This window comes from Aspergillus luchuensis, chromosome 6 (assembly GCF_016861625.1).
Source record: "Aspergillus luchuensis IFO 4308 DNA, chromosome 6, nearly complete sequence".
In the NCBI taxonomy this organism is placed as follows: Eukaryota; Fungi; Ascomycota; class Eurotiomycetes; order Eurotiales; family Aspergillaceae; genus Aspergillus; species Aspergillus luchuensis.
This window is the reverse complement of record NC_054854.1, coordinates 284,103-304,161: the sequence shown is the minus strand read 5'-3', so window position 1 is coordinate 304,161 and position 20,059 is coordinate 284,103. Positions and strand designations below refer to the sequence as shown.

Here is a 20,059-nt window from a genome sequence, read left to right as displayed (position 1 = left end):
CATGACAAATGGAAACGCTTGCAATCCAGCACATACGTCGTCAACGTCAGACACACACAAAGCCAAAGCCCACATTAGAGAAGATGCGATGATTCAAGGCTCCGCAAGTCCCCAAGATCACAAACTAACATAACAACCACGGAGTAGTAGTTGTCTGTTATTTGCTTTTTTTAATTGTCCCCCGAAAGTGGTTGGTTTTCCCATTTGGTTGGTATAAAGTGGAAAAAGAGTTTTAATGAAAAATGAAAATGAAAATGATGAAATTTCTTGGGCTTTCTTTACATTCATTCCATATCCATTTAAGCCTCGGTGGTGACGCGGCCCTTGGGGTTGGTGACCTTGACGCCGAGAGCCTTGGCCTTGGCGATGATGTCGACGCGCTTGCGGGAGGAGACGGCGCTGGCGATCCTATTCAAGTAATTAGTATTTTGGACTTGTGGTGGAAAGTGGATTTAGGCAGTGGATGGACGTACTCAGCGGCGTAGGTGCGGTTGTGCATCAACAGGAGCTCAACGTCCTTGGGGTTGTGGACGAGGAAAGCCTTGTGGCCGGAGGGCATCATGTGCTTGGTCTTCTTGTTGGATCCGTAGCCGATGGAGGGCATGGGGATGTTGCCACGGAAGCGTCTACGGACGCGGTTGTCGATACCCTTGGGCTTGCGCCATGACTCCGGCACGCACTTGAAGCGGTCGGACTGGTGGCGCCAGAAACGCTTGGTGCCTGGAAGGAGTTTGATGTTAGTCGGGTCGTTCGTCCTGACGACGTGTGTATGTGTGATTTAGTTCAATCCGGCTGTATGTCCGTGGTCCAGCAAGCATTTGTCAATTTATGTTGTTGGTGTGTAAATATCTTCGTCCAGATCGAATCGAAATTTCGGTCGCTTGTGATAATTTCTTCGCCGATCAAGTTCGTCGTTCGCCATCGTTCTTTCGCAATAAGAAATATAGAAAAATTGATTCGTTCGCTCCGATCGTCTGATTTCTCATTCCATCGCACCGTATATATTCCTCATGCTTGCTGGACGACTGACAACCGACGGATCGTACTCTGGCTGGGAACTGGACTGGGCTGGGACTAGCAGGGAGAAAAGAAAGGACATACGCTTCTTGACGATGGGGACGTGCTTCTTTGCGAGGACCATCTGTGCTCAATTAGCATGCAACAGGCAAGCAGCTGGCAACAATATCACATACCTTGTCGTCGTCTCGCGGGCTGGCGCTGGGAGTTGTCGTACGGGTCGAAATCGATCTCGAAAATTCGCGCTCAGGTTTGGCCGCCCGAGAGAGTCGAGCTAGTGGCTCGCTTAGCGAGTCTAACTGCTCTCGGTGCGTTAGGGCTCATTACGCTTGCCCTGCATTTTGCCGGTACTGCTGACTCAGCAAGCTTAGTTAGTGCGGTGGATAAGCTTGACTTGTGCCATTCCTGATCAGGAATAGCGTATATATGCTGTGATCTACTATGACTTCCGCCTCCGCAGCACAGCAGCAGCACCGCCCCGTTGTATTCGCGATGCTTGTGTTCCATCTGTGCAATTGAGCAAATTAATTACAAGTTCAATGCCTACAATCATACATGGAACAGGCAGCTGACACTTATAGCTTTGCCATGTTCAACCATGATGGTTTTCGGGGAACTGTCCCCTCTTTCCGCGAGGCTGCAATCTGTAGTACACAATGCCGGCGCTTGCCATCGGGCAGCGTTATCCATATAAGGGATGACTCCTCTTCCATGATTTTGGTGAGTAGCGCAAGGCGATTAACAAATAAGTAACTGCATTGATTTCTGTTATTCCTTCTTCTGCCAAATCAGCAGTTGCTCCCTTCAAACTGCACCATGAGCCTCGGATATGGTGTCGGGGACTTCCTCGCTGTAGTGAATCTCGCCAAAGCCATCAGGGTGCGCTTTGTTAGGGCACCAGACCAATTCAGACATATATCAGAAGCGTAGGTTCCAATACTATGCGCGTCTGATATGATACTCATATGTCGCCAGTTCAAAGACCTTGTGCAATGTCCTCCGCGATATCAAAGACATCTACGAGCAAGCGGAGCTTGATACCCAGCAGGAGAAACACCTAGACGAAATCTCTCGCTCCTGCCGTAGTGGACTGAATGAACTACTCAGCAAATTAGACCAATACCAGGAGTTGGACCCTGGCACTAACAGCCTAGGGGGGACCTGTCGTCGTGTCTGGAAAAGACTCAAATGGGACCAAGCCGAGATGGCGGAGATTTGTCAGAGGATACAGTCCAATGTTCACATCTTTCATCTCTTCAGTACTAGTCTGACTAGGTATGGGTTCATAATAGCCCAGGAAGGCGAGTGCTCACAATTTCCGAAAATAGTCAAGTAGCCTTTGCTACAAACGAGCTCGTTCACCGAGTTAACAATACCATGGAAGACAAAGCTCAGCATAAACTCCTTGAATGGCTCACGACCGTCAACTATGCCACTCAGCAAGAGGAATATCTCAAACGTCGGCAAGAGGGTACCGGTAAGTGGCTACTAGGCACAGACAAGTTTCAGCAGTGGATTGACAACGAGAATAAAAATATCCTTTGCACGGGCATCCCTGGAGCTGGAAAGACAATACTCACTGCTGTTGTCATTGAATATCTCGAGGAGAAGTGTAAACATGATCGAAATTGTGGTCTCGCCTACATTTACTGCAACTTCCGGTGCCATCATGAGCAGAGTGTGGACGATATACTTGCGAGTCTGATAAAGCAATTGTGTCAAAGAATGTCGTCCCTTCCTGAGGATATAAAGACGCTATATGCACAACACAAGAAACGTCAGACACGGCCGAAACTCGACGAACTTTCCGAGAGCCTATCCGTTCTGCTTGGTCACTTCTCGAGGATCTTCATAGTGGTGGATGCCCTTGATGAATATTCATCAAGAGGTGAAGCGCTACGCAGGCTGTTATCCGAGTTATTTCGTCTGCAGAGCAACAGCACGGTTAGCATATTCGCTACGTCACGGCATAGCCCGTGGATCCAGTCGGCATTCGAGGGTTGTTTGCAGCAAGAAGTTTCTGCTGCCACTGAAGATGTAGAGGCGTATCTGCGAGGTCACATGTCCGATCTGTCAAGAGCCGTGCTACGCGACAAAGATCTACAGGAGGAAATAGTCAAAGCAATTACGAAAACAGTGGATGGAATGTATGTTCCATCATATGTCTCATTAAGAAAATCCGCTCTTGCACTGACATTCATAGGTTTCTTCTTGCTCAACTCCACCTTGACTCATTGAGAGGAAAACTCTCGGTAACGGCGGTTAAGAAAACACTAGAGAAATTGCCAACTGGAACTGACGCGTACGATATTGCATATGAAGAAGCCATGGAGCGGATAAATGGGAAGACGGAGGGAGAAAAGGAGTTGGCAATTCAGATTCTTGCATGGATCACCTGCGCTCAGGTGCCGCTGATGATAGAACAGCTCCAATTTGGCCTTGCAGTTGAGCCCGACGAGGCAAAGTTTGATCCAGATAATCTTCCTGACACGCAAGACATGGTAGCTGTTTGTGCTGGCTTGGTGACTATAGACGAAAAGTGTCGTATCATTCGCTTAGTCCACCATACCGCACAGGAGTATTTCGAGAGATCCCAGACAAAGTGGTTTCCCCGAGCGCACTATGAAATGGCAAGAGTCTGCGTGGCATACTTATCGTCTAGCCTTCGGGTTGGAGTAGACTTACCCTCATCCGGTTATTCTTTTTACTACTACTGTTGTAGCTATTGGTACGATCACTTTAAGCTCGCCCGTGCAGAGCCAGGGTTGGTACTCGGCTTTTTGCAGGACACGAAGAAGCTCGCGCATTGCTTTCGACAATCATTTACATTTATGACAACTGAGACAGTTTTCAGGCTGAGCGCGATATTGCCAGATTCGGTGACGAAAGCCCAACTGGCCGCATACTTTGGATTCGACAGTGCGCTGAAGGAGCTAATAGAAGCCGGACATTGCTTCAATGCCCTTGATGCTGCAAATAGATCTCCATTGTCTTGGGCGGCAGACAATGGCCATGAGGCAGCAACCAGGGGACTCTTCCTAGATCATCAAGACCGGTGGGGGTTTACTCCACTCGCGCTAGCAGCAACAAATGGCTACTGTAAGGTTGTGAGCCTACTCCTGAGCAATGGAGTCAGTCCAGACTTGAAGAGCAACGATGGCCGAACCCCTTTGATGCTAGCTTGTGAGCAACGCCCTGGACGGGTCAGCAGACCTTTAAGAATGCTTATCGGGATCAAGAAGATAATAGAGGGTCACTTAGAACTGCGATCGAGCACATTTTATAGTTACAAGAGGGTAGTCGAGCTTTTGCTCGAGGCAGATTGTGACCCTAATTCAAAAGATGAACGTGGCCGGACCGCGCTTCACCTGGCCGCTGGAATACTAGACACAGAAATTATCAAGCTATTACTAGCTAAGGGGGCTGACCCTCTTAGCACGGATAATGCAGGTCAGACACCGCTTTTCTACGCAGCAGGACACGGGAATGCGATGGGTGTCCGATTATTGCTCGAACAAGGGGTCAATCCAAACCACCTGAGTGATATAGGCACAACCCCATTGCTTCTCGCTTGCAAGTGGCAAGCCACCGATGTTGTCAGAGATCTACTAGACTGTGGTGCTGACCCTAGCCTCGCCGATCATAGAATCGGTCGAACTCCATTGGTATGGGCAGCAGCGAAGGGTTGTGATTCGATGGTGGAAACATTATTGAGAAGAGGCATTGACGTGGATAGCCAGGGCCGTGACGGTTGGACGGCTCTGTTGGCTGCTATAGTGTTTGCTCACAGAACAACCGTCAGAAAATTGGTCAAACATGGCGCTGATCCGAACCTTCCTGGCCCTCGACATGGCAGAACTCCTCTCTGGTGGGCTGCAAGAATGGGAGATGAAATTATCTTAAAGCAAATTCTTGAATCTGGGGGCGACCCTGATGCTGCCGACAAGCAAGGGACAACACCATTGATGAAAGCAGCATCAGCTGGATACGCTAATATTGTCAGATTACTGCTAGGTACGGGCAATGTAAACCCTGAGCGCCGAAACAAACGGGGCGATGACGCTACAACCAAGGCACGATGCAGAGGGCACGACCGAATCGCGCTACTTTTGGAGGTCAACATGGACATCAAAGAGACTTTGAAGGTGAAAGACATCCCCGCCGAACGCGCAGACGCACGCCTCTGCACAAATTGTGGTCTCCGCGGACAATTTCAAGATTTCCCTAGGTGTCAGCATTGCTTACATGCCACAAAAGTTCGTTCAGTCTTTTGCTCTACATGCGATGACTTCCTTACTGTTTACTGTGCCAGTCCCATACATCGCAACGGTGCTCTCAAGTCTAAGATATCCTACGCTCGTGCTAGGAAAGTAATATGAATCGAAATAGTTCTGTTGGACAGTCAAAAGTTTTGAGCATAACCAGAGTATATACTCGTCTAGACCATCACTGCAAATCCAACAGCACCTTCCCACCCTCACTCACAAACATCCCCTCCATAACCTCCAAATCAGCCAAAGCCTCCTCCGGCCGCAGCCTCTCCTCCAACTGTCCCTTCAATATCGACTCCCCAAACGCAGCCACCTCATAATTCACTCCCCGCCCCTCATACGGCACCTCAAACGACTCCCCACCACTAACTGTCACCGTATCCCGATCCAACTTGACCACACCGCGCTCACAGCTAAACTCAAAGACCGTCTCATTGACAGCAGCCCCATACGACAAGGACACCACCCCATTTGCCCCAGACTTAGTCTTAACCACCGCATCGAGCGTATCCACCGGCGCCAGATGCTCCCTCTGCAATCCCATCATAGCCGATACAGCCGCCATAGCGTCCTCCTTACCAAGAATGAGTCTCAATCCAGCAATGGCATGGACTCCTCCATCGAGGACAAAACCGCCCTTGTATGTGGGTTTGCGACGCCATTCGGTTTCTGCGACAGTATTAGCTTACCCATTCCTTTTCCCACAACTAAGCCCAAACAAAACAGAGCAAGTAAAAGAAAGAAATAATAGATAACGTACGATGATACTTCGATCCCTCCCCAATCAACGTCCTCACACCGACCCTAAAAGCCTTCACACTCCCCAACTTCCGAACCTCCTCAGCCACCCGCGTGAACTTCGCCAGGAAGCGCCAGTTCTCCGCTACGCCCCAGAGCGGCTTCGTCTCGAGAGCCTGGTACTCTGAGAGGAGAGCCCGGGCGGTGCTGAGATCAACCGCGATGGGCTTCTCGCTTAGGACGTGTTTGCCCGCTTGTAGAGCTGCGCGGATGTAGCTTGGTTGGGCGGGGATGGGAAGACTGTTTTTCATTTAGCATACGTTTATCGCCATGGTGAATGCAATCTTATCTAGATGGAAGTGGGGGAGGGAAGCTCACGCAATAACAACAGCCCGCACATCCTCCCTAGCGAGGAGATCCTGAAACCGTCTACCTGCTTCGGAATCTTCGGAATATAATTCCACGTTCTTCATCACGACATCGTCTCCCTTGCTCCCCGAGATGAGGGACTCTGCGGATTTGAGGCTCCGGGAGTAGATGGCTTTGAGGGTGAAGAGGGGGGAGGTGGTTAGGATGGGCTGATTGTTCCCTATTAGTACTTGGTATATGGGGAAGGGTGGATGGGTATTACCAGGTGTTCTTCTTTGGCGAAAATGCCTATTTTATTTAGTTGAGTACATTAGATTCATGTGAAATGGGGATTGATATTCGGGATAGGATAAGGGAGGGGGTGGATACCGCTGCCGATGATGGCTACGCCGATGGGGGAGGACATGTTGATAATGTGTGTGACAAGATCAATGATCAATGATAATGATAATAAGAGTAGTAACGACAGGGAAGAAAGGAACTATATATAGGAGTGATTGGAGGGAAGCTGGAGGTGAAAGGGTCTATCGATGCTATTAATATAATTTGCTATAGGAAATAAAATGTGGGGACGTGCGAGGCACTCAGACTAATGGCGTTTAGTCCCGGAGTGTGGATGGCGGGGTTCGGTGGATATTCATTTTATTTCCTTCATCACTGTGTACTGTGTAGACGAATATTTCAACAATTATTATAGAAGAGGGAAATGTACCATGCTATATTAATATCCTCCATCAATGCAATAATTCAAACGCTGCGCCGTAAATGCTATCGTCACTCTCATAAGTACGCCTCATCCCGTCAGGTCATGCATCTCATGCCAACCATAACATGGCTTTCGCCAAACCAAAACACCGGGGTATATGATAAAAAGCAAGCGATAATGAAGAGCGAGGAAAAGCAACCGAAACTGATTCACCCCCTATCTATCCGACCATCGCTCGGATCCGCTCCACACGTGCCATCGCTTTCTCTAAGCGCTCCAGTCGAGCGCGCTTCTCGACATCTCGACGTTCCAGTACCGCGACACGCTCTTCGAGCCGAGCTCGTGCCTTGCGTTCCTGCGCGACCATCTCGTTTGCCTGGCTGAACAACTGCGCTGTCAACTCCTCCAGCTCCGTGCTCGCCTGCGATAGCTGGCTTTCTGCGGCTTTACGTAGACTCTGCTCCCGGGTCAACGCATTCTGTAACTCCACTGTCTCCTCCTGGGTGGTTGTCGGCTGTACAGGCTCCGGTGGTGGAGGCGAAGCAACAGGCTGAGCCTGGGTGGTACTGGTAGCGCTCGGTCGACGGGAGGGGAGGAAAGAGGCAAGAGTAGAAAGTCGGCCCGGTTGCGATTTCGGAGATGTTTGTAGGTGAGTAGGTGATTGGGACCGGTCGATTTGCGTCGATGCGGTGGATGACACGGATGTGTTGTTTCGGGAGGACGGTTGCGCACGCAGTCGTCGGATCTCTTCTTCGTATGCGGCCAGTTTCTCGGCTGTTGGAGAATGGCTTCCATTAGTACACTATGAATGTATATTTTTGGGAATTGTTTATCTCACCCATTTGCATGGCTTGCAGGTTCAGAGCGTTGACTTGGCCTTCGAGGTCCTTCGCTCGACGTCGGGTATCATTTGTGGACTGTCCAGCCGCGAAAAATCCGTCCTGGCCGCAAGTTGGACAGGCCTTTCCGGAGACGAGAGCGGCAGCGCCCGCCATAGAGGGCAGCGTGCCGATGAGAGTGGTGGACGTTAGAGCGGTGGTAGTGGTGGTGGTCGACATTGTTTGTGCCACATGAGGTGAAAGTGAGGATCAAGTTCGATCGTGTATAATGCACAATCAATTGTAGGGAAGGCAACGTCAGCGGATCGGAGGTGAAACTGAGCGGCGGGAGGCTGAAATGAAAGGATGCCGGACCAGTGTCGCAAAAAGCGGCAGAGAGACAATAAATAGGAGGCCAAGCTGCTTAAGGGACGCTCATGCAGTGGTGTAGTGAGGCAAGGGAAGGTGGTTGGAGGAGAAGATGTCGGTAGCCAGCCTGCTCAAACAAGAAAGCGAGAGAGCGTGCAGAGGCAGATGGGGATGAGGCCGGTGAGAGGAAAGAAGTCAGCACAGGCAGTGGACAGTAAGTAGTAAGACGGGGAAGATTAATTGATTAAACTGGGAATTGAATGCATTAATTGTCCCTGCGGCGGGAAGCGGTGGGGAGCCGCCGGTCTTTCCCTCTCCAGAACAGCAGAAGGAATGCCATCTTCTCCTTCCTCTGCTGCGCTGGCAGTCCACCCAAGTACTACTTACTACTGCCAATGGATGTGATCATCATATCTCTGGCATTGGACTGCCTATCACCAACCAACAATGTTGCTCCTTCTGCGAACCCTTAGAGACGCCGTGGAATTTTGTTGGATCCGCGCGCGAGGCCACACGTGTGGACCGCGCCGTTGAGACCCGCTGGCTAGTGAGAAGCTGTTGGTGACTCGTCATTTGCCTGTCTGGTTGATCTGCCAGTTGCATCTCATGCCCGTGACAGTTCCTAAAGCTGACTTGCTTGGTCTGTCTCGTACGAAGGTCCTACAGACAGGCGCTTGATACACACCGACTGGGAGGCGTGCTGTGAAAAGGCGTCGACTCCATTCCAGCCTCCTGGCCAACCGCCCTGGATGTCATCGCGTTTCTTATCGCCAGGGTAACACCAGCCATGAGATAATTGATAAACCCTGCAGCCTTGATAAAGATCGGGCTCCCTTGCTGACCCGGGAGATCTTCAACCTTAACCTATCTAGAAAGGGGATGTGCGCTGAGGAATCACCGATCTTGTCTCCCTTGCAGACCTCCCGGCTTCACTATACCCTCCCGACCGAATGATCATACATCAACATTTTGATTTTGAATCCACATCTCATCTCCACCCCTTTTGACCCGTCAATCGTTATCGTTATACTCATCATCACAGCCTTAGCATCGTAACTCATCAATCTACGTCCAAGGTTACTCCTTCTCCCTCCCCGGCAGAACCCTTCGATCCGAGAGCGCGATAACCACGGAAATGCCTCCGCTTACTGCCCCCAGCACCGTCACCATTGTCGTCCAGCCGGCTCGTTCGACTAGCAGACCCGCAACCAAGGGTCCCAGTACCTGCCCGCCAGACCAGGCCACATTGAAAAGCCCGTACGCTTGCGCGGTTCCTCCTTGATGTCCGAAGATACCGGGGAATTCCCGCTCGTACCGCTCCGTCACGTTGTTGACCTCCGTCATCAGAGAGACCATCTGCAGAGTAGAAGCGACACCTGCGAGGAACAGGAATACATAGAGAAGAATTTGGTCCTGGGTCGAGTTGCGTGCGACAAGCTGGAAGAGCAACAATGTTGGAAAATCGAGCAGGAAGCCGACAAAGGCTACTCGGGGTGCTCCCCAACGGTCCACTGCATCGCCTGCAATCATTAGTTAGCAGAGCCAGAGGGCATGGAGATCGTCTGAACATACCAATCCATGGGGAGAGGAAAGAAGGTGCAAAGAGCGGTAGGAAACACAGCCCGATTTCGAATGATCCCCAGCCGAACGTTTTCATGACATAGAGTGGGAGCACCTGACCTCGTTAACTTCATCTTTGGAAATATGGGATGTGTACGTACCGTATCAAAAGCGGACCAGATGATGGCATCCACTACCGTCGCTAAAAGAACGACGAGCAACTTGCCCGAGAAGATCAGGCGGATAATCCCAGGTACAGAGGTTGACCTCCCGCTGGTCAGTGGCTCGCCGCTGTCCTCGGTTGGACACTCATCAGCGATGCTAGATGTCTGACCTGCGCCAGCATTTGCCGTAATGGCATTGTACCCAGCGCTGTGCGCACCAGCTTCGTCTAGCAGACCTTGTGTCTCTCCGTCACTGCTCGACTGAATCCATTGCGCAGCATTCTTGGGTTCGACCATCACGAGCCGAAGACAGATATCCAGCACAATCAACCCAATAGCCAATACGAACACTGCATGATAGCCCACTCGCGACAGCCTAGATTATTAGTAAATCGCCATTCAACCATCCAATGCAACAAACACTGAACTCACATGATCCCTCCGATAAATGGGCCAAACACCGTCCCCACGGTCAGTGCCATCGAGACATATCCCATTGCAGCTCCCACCTGATCCTTTCCCACTGTATCGACGACGAGAGCCAAACCAACAGTCCAGACCACGGCCGCTGACAACCCTTGGAGACTGCGCGCAATGACCAAGGACGACACTGTTTCTGCGAACCAGAACACGATAGTCGTCCCGGCGAGCGCGAGCAGTCCAATAAGGAACGGAAGCTGGCGCGATGAGCTTCTATCCGCGAAATACCCGAATATGGCTAGCAACTCGGTGTCAATTGCGCTCATCTCAGAAAGTAAGATAACGGCACCTACGGGATCCGAAGAATATACCACCGCCAAAGGCAGCCAGCATGATTGACATCCATTTTTGCACTGTGGATGATTAGCCTGTTGTCTTACAATTTCTGATACAGAGACATCCTACACTCATCTTCCGGTACGATCACGCGTGTTTTGAGCACAATTGGCAAGATGGGTACAATCTATACTGGTCAGACGAAGCTCCGAGCCGATCCGAGGTTGGGGTGCAGTTACCATTCCATATATGAAGACGTCCTATTCTCGGTCACAACATCAGCACGAATATCGGTTGTATTACCACCAGGATCAAATACCGTGAAGACCGCAATAGCCACGACAGAAATCACAAATGCCCTGGAGGAGCGAAAAGCAAGCTTCCAGGGCGCAGAGCCCGTAGAAGGCGGATCAGAAAGGAACTCAGCTGGATACATCCTGACACCGACACACAGAGAGGGGTGTTACTGAGAGAAGGATCGTGAGGGGAAGAGGAGGGATATGTGCGAAAGAAAAAAAAGAAAAAACAGAGCCTGTCAGTCGGTCGGTCAAGAGCTCTAGTTTAGATACAGACAGTAGTATGATATGTGGGGTAGGGTAGCGGGATAGTAATCAGATGGTAGCAATCGTAGTCTAGTTAGTCGCAGTCTCGTCGCGTCCAAATGCGATAGATAAAAAATCAAACCAGATAGATAGACAAGACAGATTAGCAGATAGATAAAGACCAACTTACGTAGTAATCTAGCTCTAGCTCAACATATTGCCTTTATTCCTCCCCTCACCCCCATCATAATTCTCTCACTCCCTCTCTGACAGACAGAGAGACAGATAATCCGCGGGGACCCGACTTCCTATTCGGGATGGGGGCTGGGAGCGAAGAACTCAACTCACTCACCAATGAATAAATTGATGGATGGTCTGACTGGACTAAGTTTCTTACTCACTCTTACTCACTCACGTTCTTCAGCTGCTGCTAGGTACTGCTGCTACTAGTTGGGTCGCCATGCATCCCGTCGATCCTCTTCGATCGAATTAGGTTTGGTTTTCCCTCCCCCGTCTCTCTGTAAGTTCCCTTCAGCTTCTCCGCGCGCGCGTGCTTGCTGTCTCGTTGATGGAGGGAGGGAGACGAAAGCGATCGGTGTAGTTTCTTTCTTTAATTTCTTGGGATAGTTATGATGTACTAATGAGGGTGGGGTTTAAATACTAGGTTTTTATGTTTATGTATTTTGGTAGTGGGTTCGGTTTGGTATATATATACTTAGCCGCATAGCTTGCACGCACTCTTAGTAGTATTCATGGTAGTGATGATTGTCATTCATTTACCGATCATAGTGATTACGAGGTAGAGGTACTAAGCTACTAGACTAGGCCTTATAAACTGCTAATCGTTATCTTATTCGTATGGGGGAACTGCCTCGTGTCAACTAGTAGTAGGGACATGCATGGGGGCTCTCCGGTTAGGTTGAACAAGAAGGGAACAAGACTCCACGCGCCATCCCCGGATCCAGAAGCAAGACAGAGTTTAAAAAGGAAAGAGAGTTTGGAGAGTGGAGTAAGAATAGCAACTGTCTGGCAGCAAAAAAAGGGGTTGGGCAAATTAATTTCGGAGGCGAATGGAGGGTTGAGGTTTTGATCAGCAAGTTCAGAAAGCATAAGATAACAAGTGAAAAGAAACGTATACTCTTCTTCCTTCGCATCAGCCATAAGGGTCATTGCTGTATAACACTTCATCCACGTACATGGGAATAACTAGCTCAGAGAAACGTGAAGAACACACACTAGGAAATTTGGAGAAAAGAACAAACTTTTCGACATGCTTGACGGAAGAAACAAGGGGACTAGACCTGAATCCTAGATCTAGACGGAGGCGGCAACCCGTAGGAAGAGAGAAAGGAGAAAAGCGAAAGAAGTTGAGGACGACTCTTGAACAACATCAAAACAAACGGACATCGACGTTAACCAAAATCCACCTGGCCATTTCCACGAGTGTTGCGCAGCGATTCGGCGACCCAACATGGGCTAGAAGCAAAGCCTGGTCGCTTTATGACACGCACTTCTTCGGGGACCATGGCGCACGGTTTTCGGTCAAGCGATGACGAGCTTGGGGGGTATCCATTGATCTATGCAAACGTGCGGCCGCCACGGCGGTTGTTGCGCTGCTTCGAGCTCACGGTGCTCCAGCCCTCGTCGTCGGCTCCAGCCTCGGCAGGCCCAGCCCTCCAGTTGCCGTTCGCCTTGCTGGCGGGAGCGTCGGTCGAGGCTTCGGCCTTCTTGGCAGCAGCCTCCTCGCTCTGATCCTGATCGGCAGTCATACCGCTCTCGTCCTCACCGGCCCGCCGGAGGATCTCGAAGTTCGTGCCACCCTGGGCGTGCTCGGCGACATCGCGGCCGTTGGGATCAGCCGGCGCACCGGTCTTCTCAGCCTTGGGCTGCTCCTTGGCAGGACGCTGCTTTTCGGTCTTCTCAGACTTCTCAGTCTTCTCGGCCTTGGCCTTCTCGTCCGCTTCCTTCTTTTGACGGATGGCAATCTGGCGACGTTCCTCCACCTCCTTCTCGCGAGCGGCAGTGTCGATGGGCCGAGCACCACCGAACGGGCTAGCCTTGGACTCGGTGTTGGCGGTGGGGCTGGAGACGGCCTCAGTCACAGTCCGTTTTTGGAGGTTCAAGCGAGGGCGAGTAGCGGGGGCGGCGGGAGCGGCAGCAGGAGAGGGAGGGTTGCTGGCCTCCTTGGCGGGCTGGTCGGGGCGCATCTTGGATCTCCATGCGTTATCGAGTTCAGCAGCGGTGGGGGTGCGTTCTTGGAATTCGCGTCTCGGGGGGCGGGAGCCATCCTGGGAGCGTCCCTCACCCCAGGCGGGGGAGCTTCTTCTGAAACCAGGTGCTTCGTTGCTGCGGGGACGGCCACCTTCCCGGACAGGTGCAGGCGGGGGAGAGAGAGGGCCCTTGCGTTCCCAGTTGCTGAAATCACGGAACTTTCCATCACTCTCAAAGTTGCTGCGGCGGCCACTACCGCGGTCGCTGCCGGCATCAGACATGTTGTCGAGGTTGCGTCCGAAAGAGGAGCGGTCGGGCACACGGCGCTGAGGAATATCGGGCAGAGGGCCTCTGCGGGTCCAGTCAAACTCCTTGACATCACGTTCCTTGGCTATAGGTACCGTCAGCTGGCGCAAATCATCATACCTGAGAAGGGACACCTACGAGGTTCGGCAATGCTGGTGCGGATGGAACGTCCCTGGAGGGTAGCGCCGGAAAGATCAAGAGCCTTCTTCAGACCATCAACAGTCTCAAATTCGACATATCCGAAGCCCTTGGGGGCCTTGGTCAACTTGTCCTCCACGATACGGACGTTGGTAACACCACAGTCGGCAAAGAGGTCGGAGATATCGGCGGCAGTCGCATCAAAGGACAGGTTTCCAACATGGGCAGTGTAGGGGGGCTGGGTCGGAAGAGGAAGGGGCTCTCTCACGGCGTAGCCACCACGCTCACGCTCTGGTACTTTCCATCAGCATCAAACACATATATCGGAGCAGAATGCAGCAATAACACAGGGGCGAGTTCCGTACCACCACCAAAGCTGCTTCCGAAGCCAGAAGAAGGCGCAGCAGAGCGACCGAAGCTGGACGGAGCGGGAGCTGATATAAGTTTAGCATCAATCGGATCGAAGGAAGAAATAGCATGTACAACGTACCGGCTAGAAAGGCATCAATATTAGCAGGGAGCGATAAACCAAAGGCAAGGGATCCGTCACTTACAAGGCAAAGGCATGTCTTCCATCTCGTCGGCCCAAGAACCGAAGTCTGTTCCTGTTAGCCACCGTTCCTCCCCGCGACGATATGGATGCACAGGGACATACTCTCATCGGCCAAGAAGTTGCCCAGAGACATCTTCTGGGCTTTCTGCTTAGAGGGCGCTGTACGTAGAATAAAGCCATTAGTATCCAGGACAGTTCAGAGGATGCGAAATTGACGTAAATTGGGACAGTGCGCCGGACGAGGAGGGGTTAAACGTACCCATGATTGCGGTTGTTCAGAAGTGGGAAACGCGCCAAGGGGATTCCTGTGCGCGTCTCAGAATAAAGGTTCTTCTAAAGGATTTAAGGGGGGGGGCTTCCGACGGGGAAGAAATCACGAGAGTGATAGTGGACGTCCAAAGGGGCGTTGAGTGATGGGGGGAATGCAGGACAGCTCCGCAGTGAAGGACAGAGGGGGAAAGTAGGTTAATCCGTGAGGATAAATTTTAGTGATGACGCTAGAAAAGTCAGCCTCAAAAAAGTGTTGGTGCGGCTTTGGGTCGGCCGCCTCGACCCAACCCGAGGGCTTTTTTCCACCTTTTTTCCCTCGCCTTTTTGCGGAGAAAGTGTGTCTCTCTCCTTCCGCCCCTCTTTCTCCTCTCCACCCGGTGTCTTTTTTCGGTCGGATTCGATGAGATAATGAGTATCAGTGACTGTGGATTGTCAAACTTGTCTCCCTTTTCTGCTCCCTTGTCACTACTACTATTGTTATGGTGGTGAATATTGTTTGTTCATCGGTTCTCCGCTTGAATAGGCCCCATTCCGCATTGGGCCAGACATTCTTGTCTTCATTGTCTGCGCGGTTGGTTCCATTCTAGGAACGGCGCTTAACCGACACGCAGACAGCACTTGCAATCACTCCTTTTCTCTCACCTGCTTTTTCCAGGTTAATAAATTATCAAACTAACTTCATCGTGCACTGCTATGACACACAGTAGTTTTTTCATTTTCTGTCTGCGAATGTCTACCTGGCAGTTTCTCATCCAGACTCACAACCGTCCAGCAAAAAGGCATTGCTACTAATGGAGCTAGTTACCATTCACCTCCGACGCCTGTGACCCCCACGCCATCCCAAAATACATCTCCGTGTCAAAATGGCGACTAGGGAAATCGGAAGACAAAATACACAGGCTGGAAGGACAGTACAAAAATATTGCTCAGCGCTATTCAGGTACTATTCCGTACGTTCGGGTGTGTCGGTGATTGTCGATTTCCAAACAGTCGTTCGTGTCCAAAACGAAACAAAGTACGAGTGAAGACAACCAGTTTTTGAGAACCGCTATCGGCTTCAACTCCAAACACTACCCATCAATCCATCCGAAGGAAGCGTCTTCGGTGATATTCTACACTTGTTGAAGACACCAATGCCAACTCCCACTCGAAGGACTTGCCCACTTACAAGTTCCTTCAACCCTTGGATATTCCTAGGTTGTCACGGTTCTATACGACGGTACCGGCAGCGGCTACGTATATGGACATAGAAATATAGTCACATGGTTGGGATTTGTGCACCTAGTGTACAGCGAGGGGAACTTGGAGTTTGAGAACGTATACAGTTAACAAGCGAGGGGTGATGAGCAACTGTTGATCTGAAATGGCTCGTACGCCATTCTCGGGGCTAAGGACATATCTTGCTCTTCGTCAGCCCGGTTGATGCACATCTTTGGCATCCTCACGCTGCACATGGACGCTAATGTAGGTTCCAAATGTAGACAAGCGTCCGAGAGAAGATGCAAACCAGGCTGCGCGCAGTAAATATAATCTCAGAACTATCTAGGAAGGGAGCAATATTCCGTGGCTCTGCTCAAGAGACTTCCCGTGTGGCTTGTTCAGGAAGCCTCGCGAAGCCTGCATTAGTCCAACCAGCCAAATCTTCTATTTGTTGTGAATGCAAAGGTCAACGCACAGCCCCCGCTGCTCTTCAGAGGAACTGCAAGGGCCTCTTTACATCTTTGATCCAGTCAACACGCCAGCTACTTGTACAACCTGAGCGACCCGCACTCCACTCCCCATGCGTCCCGCAGCGGGGAGTCAGGATCTGCGGGCCGTCAAATACCCTGTCAGTCTATGCATACATGGCGGAAGTCGATCTCATGCCTTATCAGTTTAGAAAGAGTGAACGCCAAAGCAGAATAAGTACTGCTGGAGTACTAGTATAATGTGACCACGATAAGTAGTAACATATATATCGTAGTTGTTGTCGAAGTTTCAATCATGGGCACTGTCTACAGAGACTAGTATAGTACTGTATTAAATGGAGTCATCTACTCCGGATGGTCTTCAAAAGACGTTGATATCATGTGAACTTAAGAACAGGCGAATCCTGATGTATTGCTACAGATGGAATGACAATACTGAAGCCATAGGGATATAAATCCGGTAGTCACAAATTGTTGATTGCATTTACTCGGTGGACCCGCTTTGATGGCGGGAAGATCAAGGCACCGACCCGCTGCCGTCAGGCACACAAACACACCACCGTCTGTCGTTGACATCATCCAGGGTCTCGGATTTTGTCGGGGTTTGAAATCTGATGTTGCTCGGTCTTTGGGACTACACTCTGTATATCACTGCAGTCCTCCTTTCTACGATATACTCGATCTGGTCTCCCTAATTTGGGGACGATAATATATCCACTGATCTCGTCCAATGAAACATGCTCCTCTGAGGCAATTGCTTTGTCCCTTGGTCCACAGTGGTCTTTCACCTTATGCGAGATGGAGTACACTACTGATTTCTCGGCCTATTTAGACCGTGAAGCCCCAATGTACTTTCTGAGTGCTTCTCGTCCATTTTTGCTTTCTTCGTTTCCATCTTGATAAAGCAGTGGTTCTCTAAACAAAGGATGACTATCATCCAGCGCACAATCCCCAAGGCGATCAAGGTTGCTGGAGTGGCTGGCTTTGCAGGCCTGGGCATATATTGCACGAAGCAATTCTCAACAGCGTTTGCGGAATCGAATGAGCCAAAATCAGTCTTCTCTGGGCTGGGTGTCACCACTTTGCGCCTGCAGAGCACCAAAAATGTCAATCACAACACGAAGCGGCTAGTCTTTGAATACCCTAACGAATCCGCCCGCAGACATTGACTTGTAACACCTGCCCTATGAAGGACGGTCTCTATCGTCAGGATAACCTGCTAACATTCAACAGCCGCGCTCCTAGCCATCACCCATCCTGAAGGAAGCTGGCTTCCTACGATACGACCATACACTCCTATAAGTGACCTGGGTGAGCTCATGCCATGTCCGACTCACCACACACTGAACACATAGACATGGTCCATCTATCATAGAGATAAGACATGCCTGTAGTTAGGGATTGGCCTAATTTGGACCATGTTTGCTAACTAACAATCAAATACACAGATGAACCAGGACATATTGAACTTATGGTCAAGAAATACCCGGATGGGAAGGCCAGTGGTTACTTGCACTCCCTGAGGCCTGGAGACTCACTCACATTTGCGACTTCACTCAAAGGCTATCAATGGAAGCAGAATGAGTTATCACATGCCTACCTCTTGGCTGGCGGGGCGGGAATCACGCCTATCTATCAGCTTATCAAAGGCATACTGAAAGATCCTCAGGATAGAACGAAACTGACTCTGATCTTCGGAGTCAATTCCGAGGAAGATCTACTATTGAAGGAGGAACTTGATCGTTATGCCACCGAGTTTCCTGACCGCTTTAACTACATATACACTGTTAGCCGTCCAAAAGAGGAGAACTCCCCTTACAGAACAGGGTACATCGACGAGGAGTTTCTAAGGAGCACATTCAAGGAGTCGACGCAGAATACAAAGGTCTTCATTTGCGGTCCTCCGGCGATGGAAGATTCTCTGGTTGGAACAAGAAGATCGCCTGAAGGAATCTTGAGCCGATTGGGCTTCTCCAAGGATCAGGTTCATAAAGTCTGGAGCTATCTTACTTGCGAGAGCCTTGTATATAGTATGTGTGTATTTAAGGCATTAAGGTGTCCCACAAGTGTCTTAACACAGGATATTGTCTGCATTAAATAGATAACAAGCAGACCATTGTATCAATTATACTCCTGCTTGGCATCAGGTGGATGGATTAGATAAGCATCCCGAGCCTGCGTGAATCACGTGCACGCTTGTGGATTTGCATGAGAGAAGATGCTGATTGAAACTGTTAACCAGGATATGCCTCTGACCTGAAGTCGCAGACTACAGTGCCAGAAACCGCAAAGATGAGCGGACAGGCCAAATCGCTATATCCGGAGCCTAATGTATTGACCTCCTCTCTGAAGGTGGGAGCCGTGACTGGTTAGTTACCAATCCCATCCCGGTGACTGGTCGGCCGGCTTGTATTGCCTCAACCCAGGCAACATAAGCCGGAGACTCATTGCAGCAGTCCTACTTTACTTACTCTCTTTCTCTAACAGGATCTGCTGGTCTCATATACGGGGGAATATCAGGAGTTATCCGGTCTCCTCACCCCGTCATTCATTCTATCTCTTGCGGAATCCACTGGTTTGCATGTGGAGCCTCCTTTTGGTGTGAGTCTTTCTCTCCTCTGTCCCTTATAGATCTGGACTTGATACCAAGCTTGCTGCTACAGGGTTGAGAAGCAACATTCTGAAGCTTCACTATGAAGACAAGGCGACCCCTAAGCAACGGGCTTATGTCAGCGCCCTCTCTGGAGGAGTTGCCGGAGGGGCTGTTACGAGGCTAATGGGTGAGTTTGGTAGCATCCTTTCATTTTCCCGTTTGAGAGAGAAAGAGGTGGTGGTGGTGGTTGTGTTTACTGATGGTCGGAGCTAGGCGGGCGACTTGTCCCTGGGCTAGTTGTTTTCTCGCTACTAGGCTATGTCGGGCAAAGCTCTTATAATGCGATCGACACCTGGCAAATGGAGAACGCGAATACGACGTCTAAGCCGTTCCTGCAGCGGATGGCCGACTCCAAATGGATCCCGCTCAAGTCACTCTCAGATGACGATTACAGGGGTATTCTGAACGAGAAAGTGTTGAGTATCGAGGCTGAGATCGCACTTATTGACGACAAGATCGGGGAGCTGGAAAAGCTCAAGACTAGTGGTCTCGAATCGGGAAATTCGGATCCTGCAGCTAAGTAGTCGGTTTCTAGACGGCCACTAGCAACTTGGCTATGGGTGAGAAAGAGAAAAGTTACGGCCAATCTCGAATGGTTGGGGGTCGATCTTACATGTCCGATCTAAGTATGTTAAGGAGAGGACTGTGTGATCGGGGGATGGACGTAGATCGTTCAATTGTCCTCTAGGATGGTAATCCCAGCAGCATTGTGTGTTGCACTTGCACTCAGCTTTGCAATGATTCTGTGCTGCTACTCAGGGGGTTATGAGGTTGCGACTTTAGCCTTCGACCAACAACATGCTGGTCGGATCTGCCGTACCTCTGAGTTGGCTACGGATGCCGGTGCCACCGCTTCCATGAAGCCTCCAGAAGGAGTTTTACCTTTTGTCATGTATCATATTGTTCCCAAACCCGTGTATTTTAATTTGA

The 20,059-nt window shown here is 50.5% G+C and overlaps 8 protein-coding genes across 8 annotated transcripts; 3 read left to right on the top strand and 5 right to left on the bottom strand.

Moving 5' to 3' along the window:
- Nucleotides 1-299: 299 nt before the first annotated feature.
- Nucleotides 300-1,141, bottom strand: RPL32 (60S ribosomal protein eL32; the record flags this gene model as incomplete). The annotated part of the gene is made up of 3 exons (XM_041692197.1): nt 300-408; nt 474-720; nt 1,102-1,141. 3 exons carry the CDS (start codon nt 1,139-1,141, stop codon nt 300-302), a joined length of 396 nt encoding a protein of 131 aa, XP_041545607.1.
- A 692-nt stretch (nt 1,142-1,833) lies between these two features.
- Nucleotides 1,834-5,396, top strand: AKAW2_60108A (uncharacterized protein; the record flags this gene model as incomplete). Its single annotated transcript, XM_041692196.1, has 4 exons — nt 1,834-1,943; nt 1,993-2,292; nt 2,346-3,164; nt 3,221-5,396. The coding sequence occupies 4 exons, from the start codon at nt 1,834-1,836 to the stop codon at nt 5,394-5,396; spliced, it is 3,405 nt and encodes a 1,134-aa protein (XP_041545606.1).
- A 67-nt stretch (nt 5,397-5,463) lies between these two features.
- On the bottom strand, nt 5,464-6,801 carry AKAW2_60107S (Gfo/Idh/MocA family protein; the record flags this gene model as incomplete). Its single annotated transcript, XM_041692195.1, has 5 exons — nt 5,464-5,957; nt 6,049-6,326; nt 6,405-6,604; nt 6,658-6,683; nt 6,765-6,801. The coding sequence occupies 5 exons, from the start codon at nt 6,799-6,801 to the stop codon at nt 5,464-5,466; spliced, it is 1,035 nt and encodes a 344-aa protein (XP_041545605.1).
- A 520-nt stretch (nt 6,802-7,321) lies between these two features.
- On the bottom strand, nt 7,322-8,159 carry AKAW2_60106S (uncharacterized protein; the record flags this gene model as incomplete). Its single annotated transcript, XM_041692194.1, has 2 exons — nt 7,322-7,875; nt 7,940-8,159. 2 exons carry the CDS (start codon nt 8,157-8,159, stop codon nt 7,322-7,324), a joined length of 774 nt encoding a protein of 257 aa, XP_041545604.1.
- Nucleotides 8,160-9,365: 1,206 nt separating this feature from the next.
- AKAW2_60105S (MFS transporter) lies at nt 9,366-11,204 on the bottom strand (the record flags this gene model as incomplete). Its single annotated transcript, XM_041692193.1, has 8 exons — nt 9,366-9,808; nt 9,861-9,963; nt 10,010-10,388; nt 10,445-10,730; nt 10,786-10,845; nt 10,898-10,955; nt 11,008-11,028; nt 11,088-11,204. The coding sequence occupies 8 exons, from the start codon at nt 11,202-11,204 to the stop codon at nt 9,366-9,368; spliced, it is 1,467 nt and encodes a 488-aa protein (XP_041545603.1).
- A 1,683-nt stretch (nt 11,205-12,887) lies between these two features.
- AKAW2_60104S (translation initiation factor 4B) lies at nt 12,888-14,781 on the bottom strand (the record flags this gene model as incomplete). The annotated part of the gene is made up of 6 exons (XM_041692192.1): nt 12,888-13,912; nt 13,966-14,256; nt 14,331-14,399; nt 14,520-14,564; nt 14,621-14,677; nt 14,778-14,781. 6 exons carry the CDS (start codon nt 14,779-14,781, stop codon nt 12,888-12,890), a joined length of 1,491 nt encoding a protein of 496 aa, XP_041545602.1.
- A 2,621-nt stretch (nt 14,782-17,402) lies between these two features.
- On the top strand, nt 17,403-17,645 carry AKAW2_60103A (uncharacterized protein; the record flags this gene model as incomplete). Its single annotated transcript, XM_041692191.1, has 1 exon — nt 17,403-17,645. The coding sequence occupies one exon, from the start codon at nt 17,403-17,405 to the stop codon at nt 17,643-17,645; it is 243 nt and encodes an 80-aa protein (XP_041545601.1).
- A 302-nt stretch (nt 17,646-17,947) lies between these two features.
- On the top strand, nt 17,948-19,653 carry AKAW2_60102A (uncharacterized protein; the record flags this gene model as incomplete). Its single annotated transcript, XM_041692190.1, has 5 exons — nt 17,948-18,506; nt 18,719-18,844; nt 18,964-19,077; nt 19,140-19,256; nt 19,343-19,653. The coding sequence occupies 5 exons, from the start codon at nt 17,948-17,950 to the stop codon at nt 19,651-19,653; spliced, it is 1,227 nt and encodes a 408-aa protein (XP_041545600.1).
- Nucleotides 19,654-20,059: the final 406 nt, after the last annotated feature.